Source organism: Mytilus galloprovincialis, chromosome 2, assembly GCF_965363235.1.
Source record: "Mytilus galloprovincialis chromosome 2, xbMytGall1.hap1.1, whole genome shotgun sequence".
In the NCBI taxonomy this organism is placed as follows: domain Eukaryota; kingdom Metazoa; phylum Mollusca; class Bivalvia; order Mytilida; family Mytilidae; genus Mytilus; species Mytilus galloprovincialis.
In genome coordinates this window covers 69,735,635-69,747,354 of record NC_134839.1, presented here as the reverse complement: position 1 = coordinate 69,747,354, position 11,720 = coordinate 69,735,635, and the positions used below count along the sequence as shown (strand labels likewise).

At 32.8% G+C, this 11,720-nt stretch overlaps 1 protein-coding gene across 1 annotated transcript; it reads right to left on the bottom strand.

Moving 5' to 3' along the window:
* Window positions 1-2,725: 2,725 nt before the first annotated feature.
* On the bottom strand, window positions 2,726-6,932 carry LOC143062389 (uncharacterized). The gene is made up of 6 exons (XM_076234098.1): window positions 6,837-6,932; window positions 6,044-6,160; window positions 5,272-5,398; window positions 4,480-4,576; window positions 3,516-3,680; window positions 2,726-2,935 (listed from the first exon to the last, which is right to left on the bottom strand). The coding sequence occupies exons 1-4, from the start codon at window positions 6,925-6,927 to the stop codon at window positions 4,558-4,560; spliced, it is 354 nt and encodes a 117-aa protein (XP_076090213.1). The 5' UTR covers window positions 6,928-6,932; the 3' UTR covers window positions 2,726-2,935; window positions 3,516-3,680; window positions 4,480-4,557.
* Window positions 6,933-11,720: the final 4,788 nt, after the last annotated feature.

Sequence of the window (11,720 nt, the reverse complement as noted above, 5' to 3'; positions counted from 1 at the left end):
CATTTAATATAAGTTATCACCACCATATTAAATAAATTTTAAAATAATATACAGTATATTGAATAAAAAAATAGGTTTTTTGCTTTTGATAACAGCAGAGAACATTGTGCAATTCTAGTTTAGTAGATAGTAACAGAAATGAATTTATTTTAGAATTTTTCATTACCTAGGCAGATTTTTCATCTTGCAAATACAGTTTCAAAGGATAAATGACATTGTTTGCTGTTATCTTCCAATTGTGACCAATTTAAAATGATGTATTTTTCTTAAACTTTAAAATAAAGCAGAAAAATCCTTTGTTACCAACTCTGTCCTGTTACCGTTGTGCTGTTACTCAAGATTCTCTCATGTTACCGACATATCTGACTATATTTAAGGTAGATCATAAGTATATATTTTTTCAGACAGAATTTTCTTACTTTGGTAACAGGAAAGAACTGGATTTTTTTGTACCATTTTTAAAATAGCCATTGTTTCCTTATTAAACAATTGTTTGAATTACAGACAACAGTTCCTAGATCCCCAATGTGTGTTCTTCGATTTGTGCTATTAAAATACTCGGTCTAAAAAAAAAAAATTGTTTTTTCTTATTTCCAAAAAATAGACTTTTTCAGATATTGTCTTATATAGACAATCCATTTTCTCATTGTTCATCTGTTGTCGATATCAACAACGTGTGATTACCGGTGATCTCACAAGATGATTGGCTGAGTTAAAGGGTCATAACCTCTTTCCGCTCCCTGAATTGATCAAATTGTTCTTGCAGGTGTTAATGAAATTGACAACTTTGTGGAAAGTGGAAGGCACTCGAAGGGGATTTTAGTTTCGACAAAACAGGGAATTTTATCTTTTAATCATTAGAGAAACAGATTATTACGTAGTAACGCTTGGATTATCGAATTTAACGAATCTCGATCGTTCAATTATAAATTTAAAAGTTCTCGCCAAGGTTCAGTCCCTCTTGTTTAAAATTGATAATTTAACAATCTCGATTGGATAAATCCGAAAAGCAACCTGTATCAATGTAATAATCTATATTTAAAATTGTCTTATTAATTTTTTTTCTCTATTCATTTCATTTAGTTTTGAATTTTGAACCTTAATACAATTGCGATATTTTAGACTTTTACTGGATTTGTAATAACATAAGAACCACGACGGGTGCCACATGTGGAGCAGGATCTGCTTTCCCTTCTGGAGCACGATCACCCTCAGTTTTTTGGTGGTGTTCGTGTTGCTTAGTCGTTAGTTTTTTTTTTATGTTTTGTCTTCTGAATTATTATTTGTCTGTTTGTTTTTGTCTTTTTAGCCAGGGCGTTGTCAGTTCATTTTCAATCTATGAGTTTGACTGTCCCTCTGGTATCTGTCGTCCCTCTTTTAGCACTGGTAAAATAAGCAAAATTACTAATCAAAAAGAACTTGAAGCTGTTAAAGTCCAGAGAAAATTAAAATTTCGACAAATTAACAAACCATGTTTTTTCCAAATATAAATCATTTCACATCCTATGGATTTAAACATCACATATTTATTGAAATTTGTACTGTGGCTGTGTTTTTACAGTCATTGTAAGTAACGTCTACATAGTTATCATCTAAAGTACCATCTCAACGCTATATATAACAATAGGAAATTCGTTTTTTATAAATAATTAAGAGAAATAACATCATGATTACCTTGTATATAAATGTCATAGATAAAATAATTTGAGAACAATTGAGCCAATTAAATCAGCTTAATAAAGGCAACAGTAGTATACCGCTGTTCAAAACTCATAAATCCATGAACAAAAAACAAAATCGGGGTAACAAACTAAAACTGAGGGAAACGCATTAAATATAAGAGAACAACGACACAACATTAAAATGTAACACACACAGAAACGGACTAAGCATTAGACAAAATCCTACCGTGACACGTCTTATAGTGAATTCACACTCAAAAATAAGAGAAAACAAACGACACAACGGAAAAACAAAGTTAAAATGTAACACACACAGAAACGAACTATAATATAACAATGGCCATAATCCTGGCTTGGTACAGGCCATTTTAAAAGGAAAAATGGTGGATTGAACCTGGTTTTGTGACATGCCAAACCTCCCTCTTTTATGGCCATGTGAAATATAACATTAAAATGACAACACAACATTACAGGATTATGTCATTGTCTTAAATCTTCATTGATATCAACATAAGGTTTTGTCAGGGTTTATGTCAACTAAATCGTTCTCTTGGTATCTATTCGATGTCGTGTTGAAATTATCGATAACGTCGACATAGGACATGAATGAGAGAACCTACCCATTTGATTAAATGTTAAATATGTTATCGTTTTATATGAGGCTTTAATATTTGAAAATCGACATAAAAAAGCAACTGTACATTACTTCTCACAATCTAAATCTATGAGTTATTCGCAAACCATCGGGGCATGGGGTCATCTGAGTTAACAACACGTCGGTACTTTGATAAAAATCTTTGGTCTTATCAAAAAGACATTACCTCGGCAATGAGGTATTGTCTGTGACACTGACATTGTTTAGCAAGAAAACCACAAAACCATGCATAATCCAATGAAGATAAGAGAAAATCACATTATTGATACTAGTAGTAATTTAAAAAGGTAAGAACAAAAATGAAAGTTTGCATTATTTATTGTCCATCAATGAGATTCGTCTATAGCTATCTAGGCTTTGCGGATCATCATTATTGTTTCTTTTAGTGAGTAATGATAGCCCTTCCATAGTCTCCAATCGACTCCATCAGCATATGATTTATGTGTCCCTTTGAGATAGAGGCCATTCGGGTTGCTATCGTGACATGAATTATACCACCAACTTCCCTTGTAAGACTCTGCGCATGACTTGCTCCATTTATCGTTATCTCTATCCTTTGTTGAGAATTTCTGGCCATTTTGCTTTGCCATACCATCTCCTGGAGATATACTTTTCAATTTACAATAGGAATTAAATACCCCAGTCATTTCTAATTTAACAAAATTAATTGCTTTTTTAAGTATGTTACAATATGTTCGGATGTAATAGAATATTTTGATACAATAATTAATTGACCTACTTCAGTACGTTTTTGTTGAAATATCAAATATTTTTGTCTTGCTGAATTAGATATAATAAAAAAAAGATGGGGGATGCTGGCAAATGAAATATAAGTATCTACCATAGATCATATATATATATATATAGAGAGAGAGAGAGAGCAACTAAAATTGAGGGGAAAAAAATGACCGTTTAAAATTTTTTGATATCATTGCGCTAAATTTATTTGAGTCAACCCCATATAAACGATTGGAAACGATTAATATAAATTCCTTTGAAAATAAAAAAATAAATTCTGAAAGTAATATTAGACTTCAGATCTGCAAAATTATGTTAGATTATAACATAATCAGACATGCTTGTCCTTTCATCAATTTGGGAGCTAAAGCCGAAAAATAAATAGCAATATGGGTTCTTTATACTATCCATAATTCTAAAAGTTCAGAAAAAAGTCTTACATGCGTCACCAGAATAACCACCAACATCCAAAATATAACCAGAACTTTCGCTACCAACACTGAACTTCTCATACATGGCATACTTTCGGTTGTTTTCGAAGTCTTCCATATCAATCCTCATTTTGTATTTACCTTGAGAGGTAAGTTGATGCAGATGGTCGTTACCTAATATAAATTTGAATAAAGTTGAAAGTTGAAATGTACTACAAATAAAATATCTTTTATATTAAAGGTTGTTTGTGGAATAAAGTGTAAATGACAGGACTGTTTCTGTAGCATTTGTTAAAAATTTGTATAGACTATGAACGATTGACACATTATTAGGACACCTGTATGTCGTCATAGACATTAATATATCAATTCAAAACGGAACGTCCCTTATCAAATGGCAAAGTCAAGACTAAAAAAAAATCAAACGATTTGATAATAACTGTCATATTCCTGGTACAGGCATGTTTTCGTATGTGTCTAATGTAGAAAATGGTGGATTAATGCTGTTTTTGTAGTTTAGTTTTAGCTTATACATATTCATTTATAGTGGATTGGGGAAACATGTTATAATTAGTTATTACGACTTATATTAATCCCTTTCGACTTTGCGGGTGTGAGTGGTGCCTTGTAGCGGCATTGGCCTGCTCTTTTTCGAAATCTACAAGGGTGTTTTACGTGCAAGAGATATTGCTCTCTCTTAACACGGGTCCCCATCCGACGAACTATCATCGTTAAATGCAAAGTATTAAACGTTTTTTTCGAAGTTTAAATGAGCAAACTTTCGAAAAAATAATCAATTACGAGATGACTAAGCAACACAATAATGATGTACAACCTTTAAAAATTGGTCATTCAAGCTACAGAAAAATCTAAATGTCATTTCTTATATTTGTAAGCCTTATGAGTAACATGCCGGTAGAGTAAATGAACACCAATATATAAAACAATCTACATATGTAAAAGTATTAATTACCCAACCAAAATTCTTCATTCTGGTTACCAAACCCTTGCTTATAAGAGTCCCAGTCCCTGTAGAATTGTATCTTTCCGTTCATTCTACGTTGGAAAACCTGAAATATGATTCATTTGAAATTGAGCAATGCAATGAACAATCTAATATCATTCAATAACTAAAATACTAACAGTCTTTGGTGTGTTGTTGAAGAAAAATACATTTGATAATGATAATGATAATACCAATAATATTTTTACTAATAATAATTATAATACAAACGATAATCATAAAAAATATGACTATAATAGAAAACTAGAAATATTAGTGTGAGTATACGGATTTTTTCAGAGATAAACAATAAAACATTGTTCTCGCTCGATGCAAGATTCCTCCTGGTGGATAAATAGATTCATAGTTTCTTTATTAACATTAAAGGAATGACTGTACTATTTTTCTGTCTATGATGAAATAACATAAAAAAATGTGGTGCACACTGAATAACGCGCGTAGCGGGTTATTTAACAATGTGCATCACATTTTTTATGTTATTTCGAATAGACAGAAACAATATTACAGTCATTTCTTATCATTTAATTGGCGTGAGTCATGAAAAAAATGTTGAAGACGTTATGGTCAAATGACACAATTGTGTCTATGATATGATAAACAAAACGACGTCAGCCAATCAGAAGACGCGTTACATCCCAAATTGAATGGTAACGTTTCTAATAGTATTTTTTAAGCTTAACTAATTTGCAAATTCATTAACATGTCTTTTTTTTCTTTGTCTAATATTTCCATCAAACTCACAGTCCAGCCGCATGTTTCTTCATTTCACAGAAAACTTTGAAACCAAACATTTTATCAGGAAAGATCTTGTAAATTCCACTTTTACAAGTTGATTTGTCAAGTTCACCACAGTCAGTTGGTCTTTTTACTGAAAATAAAAAATACACGTGACATTTCAAACGAATGGTAAACAACTGCCATAATACTGATTTCTTACAGGTATTTCCTCGTGTTGAAATGTTGGATTAAACCTGGTTTTATATCTATCTAAAACTCTCACTTGTATGACAGTCGCATAAATTTCCATTCTATATTATTGACAACAATGTGTGAACAAAACAAACAGACATAATAGGTAAAAATGACAAAAACAGGGGTTCAGCATTCAAAATTGTGTTATAAACGTAATTACTATAAAAACGGAAAAAATATGTCAATTAGAAAACCAAAAATGATATATAGACAAAACAAATTAGCAAAACCGAAAGACAAGAATACAAAGCACATTTGCAAAAATCAAAGACAAGAATGTAAAACATGACCACATCACGACACATTGGCGGGATATATCTAAATTATTGGTACTAATGTTTATGTATACATGTTTCTAAAAGGCTGGTATAAATGTTTATGTATATATGTATCTAAAATATTGGTATTAAAATTTATATTTGTATGTATCTAACACAAATAGTATTAACTCGACATAAACGACGAAAAAACGAAATAAAACGAATAATGTTTTACCAAATATATTAGTAATATTGCAATGAATTATATAAATGGCTCCTACCTGTGCATGGGGATTGGGGTTCATCATCATCATCATCCTCTTTTACTTTTTTGCATGCACAATTGTCAGATAGCAACTCAACGACTTTAGTCGCTGTTTCACCAGAAAAGGTAACTACTACAAAAGTTAAACAATTTGAGTTCTCGAAATAATTCATTATACATTATGATAGTTTGTCAAATCCATTAAGTATTAACAAGGATTTATCTATCCTTCCTGTGTCCAAATATATGTCTAGCAACTTCACCAGTTCACATAACAATGATAAAATACATTTTACTTGATTTAGCCATTATAAATATGATTAATTATACCACATGGCTTGCATGTCAAATCGTAACTACAATCTCGTGTTCTTCTTCGAATGTCACTTACTGAACTAGACTTGTCACCGGGTGTTTACCTACTTGTTCATGCGCAAGCGATCGGTGCTTTATGTGGAGCAGGATCTGCTTACCCTTCTGAAGCACCTTAGATCACCCTATATGTTTCTGGTGGTATTCGTGTTGCTCAGTCTTCAGTTTTCTTTGTTGTGTAACTGTTTTATATTTAGTATACTGTTGTTTGTCTTTTGATCATTTTCATTTTTTGCATGGCGCTGTCACTTTATTTTCGACTTATGAATTTGAATTACCTTTCAGTATCTTGCGCCCCAGTTTTAACAACAATAAATGAAATGAAACTAGGGAAATAGTTTTGAAAAGAAGAAAAAAACGCTTAAATTGTCTAATGACCTCTATTAAACAAATCTAAAAGGAAAAATATATTTCGATGTAATTTTAAAATAGTATACCAGATGCGCAGTCCTTTCCTGACGTTCTGTCTGCAAAATTTTCTCCCGTAAAGAAAATCAAACATATAAACGTATAGAGAATCATCTGCATGTCTAAATGGGTATTCGAAAAGATTGATAACCTTGTAAGAAATATCGTTTATATACGTAGACTGTAAATTGATTTTTACAAGGTGTTACATTTTTGGCAAGTAAAATATATTCCGTGTATTCTGTTTGCATGACTAATTACGAAATAGATATGCTTTGTAAATGTATGATAATTCGGAATATTGCAAGTTAAATTTCCTAAATAAAACTTATACATATAAAAAGAGTTTATCGTCAAAGTGATTTTTTAAAAATATTAAGAAAATTTAAGTGCCAATAATTTATGACATAGATATAATACACCCATTCAAGCTTTTGCAATGATGACATTGTTTTTGCTTCGCTTTAAATTTTTTGGCAGCAAATGACAGTATTTCTGCGGTTAACGCCAAAAGGATTTAAAATCTACAATTTTAAAGCCCGTTATCCATTGGGTACAAACTCGAAGATTTTAATTTGGGCAGGTGGTGGTTCACTGTTGGGTATTTAACATTTGTGTTTATTAGTTTGATCGCAACCTCGCTTTGGTCTTTTGAAATACGTCGGCAAGATTGCAGCAGACGAAAATTGGACGAGAAAATAATCTTCTTAAAAAAAGTTTATTTTGATATACGATAAAGACGGATTGATATCGATTTAATCCCGATGTCTTGAAATTTTAGTTAAAAACGACATTTAAAAACATACAAAAAATTTAATGTGCAAATGAATGTCGAATTTAAGTAAACGGTCACAGCCAAAAATAAATCAAACCAAGATTGTGTTAGACATTATATTTTTATGCAATTTGAAAATGTGAAGGAATTTATAACTGTTATTGCCGTACTTTAGTGATATAAGGGGTTTTCAAATCAACCAAATATTTTCACAATGAAATTTTGAAATAGCTTATTGTCAGCATATAAATTGATGCAGTCGATAACTTAGTTCATCTAAATACAGGACAAAAATGAGCAAAAAGTTGAGTGTTTCGACTCTATTTATTGACAAACTTGTAATGACAAACTTCCGGTTAACGGTGGGCATAAAAACCGGAACCGGCTTTGATAAACTCGTATGTTTCGGATTTGCACAAATGGCAAAACAATCATTTTAGTAAGTAGTAATTGATTCTTAGTTTATATATCCTGAGAATAACACGAAAGAGCAAACTATAGGCATATAATCGGAGAGAGATTTGTGAAATACGTATGTTTTTTGGATATTCACTTTTAATATTTTATATATACATGTATATATAAGGTAAAGCACATGTATTTGAATGAAGATAACACATACACTTTAAGTTTCAGATCATGTATAGGAGGTCCGGCAGAAAAAGGGTGCCGACAAGCAGGGCAAATAATGGAGGCGCAGCGGCTGCTGCAAAGAAGTCGAAACAGCAACAGGAAGAGGCGACTGCTAATATTGCAGATAGATTACCTAGAACAAGTGGAACACCACCTGTACAGCTCGGCTCAAACACAGTGACAACTAATGTACTACCACACAGTCCAATAATGATCCCAGCAACACTGCCAGCAGAAACAATTTACCCTGCTCCAGGTAATACAACATTACACCAACCCCTAATTAACACAGGTTATGCCTTACCCATTGAAACGGTTAAGGCGTCAGATGACATAGCGCGAAACGTATCGCAAAATGTCAAACAAAAAGTAATAAATGGGGAATATGTAGATATGGGCAGTTTGTTAAATAATTCACAAAACATAACAGGAGTGAATCAAACACTTACATTTAATCAGGGACAGATTATATTACAACCTAAGCAACAGGATACAAGAATTAACACAATAGGTATATGGACGGATGCCTTTTTAATATATATCAGTATTTATTGTACTATACATACATCTCAGTTCCAAGAACTGTTGAAGTATATGCAAACTGTCAGGTTAGGGGCTAAACGCTATGCAGGTTTAGGATGGAAATTGTATGATGAACAGTTTAGACTACGTAGATCACAGGAGCCTGCTGGATCCTGGTCTGTCATAGACACTGAGCTATGGTTATTGTATATGCAACAAGCAGGTCCAATTAATGGGCCAGAGTTCAATATTGCACAAAAACCAACAAACAATTTTCTTAAATGCTATGCATATAATTATAATGGGACGTGCACCCAACAATATTGCACATACAAACATGCTTGTTTAAAATGCAGTGGGGTACATCCGGTTATATATTGCACTAATAGCAAAGTGACTAACTCTAATAATCCTCAGTCACCTGGGATTGTTCAGAGATTCAGATCAGCCCGGCCTCAAGCACCACAAAAAACAGCATCTAATTTTCAACCCTTTGCACCTAGGCAAATGCAAAATAACACAAGATTCCGTTCTCCTGGAGCATTTATGGGACAAAGGCAAAACCCCAGTCAAAATTAAATCTTTAAGAGAATTACTGTCAAATTATGAAAACAAAACTGATGCAGCAATGTTATTATTGGGATTTATAGAGGGGTTTAGATTAAACTATACTGGTCCAAGGATCTCGAGTTTTGCAAGCAATCTCATTTCGGCAGAAGTTCACAAAACTGAAACGAATTTAAAATTACAAAAAGAAGTGCATCTTGGTAGAATGTTGGGCCCCTTTTCAAAAATACCAATTTCAACTTTAAGAATATCTCCTATTGGGGTAGTTTCAAAAAATGACGGTGGATGGCGTCTTATAACTCACTTGTCATATCCTCTAAACTGGAGTGTGAATGATTTCATTGATCCAGAAATTTGTAAAGTAAAGTATTCTTCTTTTGATAAAGTGGTTGGGATGATCTCTGAATTAGGAAATAACGTGCTTTGCGCAAAAATGGACATTAGTCAGGCCTTTAGAATTTTATTGGTTCACCCAGCTGATTTTGACCTTCTGGGAATTTTCTTTGATGGGAAATATTATATTAATAAATGTCTGCCTGAAGGCTGTTCTATATCATGTGCCCTCTTTGAAAAATTTGCCACTTTTTTGCATAAAACAGTTGCTTTGAAAGCTGGCATTGAGACTTTAGACCACTATTTGGATGACTTTTTCTTTGCTGGTGAAAGTTCAACGGATAATTGTACCATTTTGATGGACACTTTTAATGAAGTATGTAGGCAGCTAGGTGTTCCACTAGCAGAGAATAAAACAGTAGGTCCTACCACATGTATCACATTTTTAGGCCTTGAAATTGACACAGTACTTATGTTGGTTAGAATCCCCCCTGAAAAACTGGATAAACTTAAATTTATGCTTGATCAGGTCTTGTCGAAAAAGAAAATGGCACTGAAGGAACTTGAATCAATTACTGGTTTAATGGCATTTTGTTCAAGGGCTATTATATCAGCCCGTGCTTTTATTCGTCGTTTTTACGATTTGATAGCTTCAGTTAAGAATGGAAAGCCTTATTATACTGTCAGATTGAATTCAGAGGTCAAAGCAGATGCTAGAGTTTGGCTAAATTTTCTAGATCAATTCAATGGTCAGTGTTATTTTCCTGATAGATTTTGGTCGACTAATGAAAGTCTGGAATTATTCACTGATAGTGCAGGTAATGTTTTATTAGGTTGTGGAGCTTATTTTCAAGGTCACTGGGTACAATACCAGTGGCCAAGTAGTTGGGCTGATACTAGCATTTTATTGGATATAACATGTTTGGAGCTTATTCCCATCGTGCTGTCGTTCATGATATGGGGTCGTTCATTTAGAAATAAAAAGATTCTGTTGAGAATAGATAATCAGGCATTAGTAAGCATTGTGAACAAAAGAACATCAAAATCAAAGAGAGTTATGATATTGATAAGACAACTAGTTTTTCTCACTATGAACAATAACATACAATTTAGGGCACAACATATTGAGGGTGAGCATAATGCAATCGCAGATGCTCTTTCTCGATTTCAGGAACAACGTTTTATGGACTTGGTCCCGAATGCAGACAGTTCTCCAGCAGCAATCCCACAAGAATTCCTGTCGATGATTTCAGAACTGAAATGAATCATTTACTTATAAATTCATTAGCACCCAGTACACAGAAAGCATATTTGCATAGCATGGACATATTTGTTAAATTCAGAGAAAATCATGGTTTTTCTGATGTCTGGCCTATTCCGCTTGATGACTTGACATCATTCATTGTTTATATGTTTAGAAAGAAATTGTCCCACTCAACAGTATCTGGCTATATTTCAGGCTTAAGTTACTTTAATAAAATCAACAATTTAGAAGACAATACACAGAAATTTGTTGTCAGAAAATTGATTGAAGGAATAAAAAGGTTGGGGGGCCCAAATCAAAAGGACACTAGATTACCCATAACGAGAGATATATTGGAAAAATTATTGAGGTCACTGGCGGTGATTTGCAAAAACGGGTATGAGACAAAACTGTTTATGGCTTCATTTTCGCTAGCCTTTCATGGTTTTATGAGAGTAGGTGAAATAACAGTTGATTGTAAAAATAAGCAGATGCATACTGTAAAATTTGAAAATATAAAGCTTTGTGATGCAAGATTAGAGGTTTTATTGACGTCATCTAAAACTGATCAGTTTGGTTCTGGAACAACAATCGTTATCTCTAAGCAGAAAAACAAAAATGTATGTCCAGTACAAATAATGGCTAATTTTATTAAAGTTCGCCCACCTTATCTGGGACCTTTATTTTGTCATTTTGATGGATCCCCCCTTACAAGATACCAGTTTTCAGCATTATTAAAAAGGTCTCTGTCAGTAATTGGTATAGAAAACAATGGATTTAAGTCCCATTCCTTTAGAATTGGCATGGCAACTACATGTGCATTAGAAGGTATTTCTGATG

Bases quoted from the DNA above. Each gene is read 5' to 3' on its own strand.
- LOC143062389 (XM_076234098.1), bottom strand. From the start codon at position 6,927: ATGCAGATGATTCTCTATACGTTTATATGTTTGATTTTCTTTACGGGA. The intron at 6,161-6,836 runs GTATACTATTTT...TAACTTTTGTAG, and splicing joins AGGAAAGGACTGCGCATCTG to TAGTTACCTTTTCTGGTGAA. The intron at 5,399-6,043 runs GTAGGAGCCATT...TTTTATTTTCAG, and splicing joins ACCCCAATCCCCATGCACAG to TAAAAAGACCAACTGACTGT.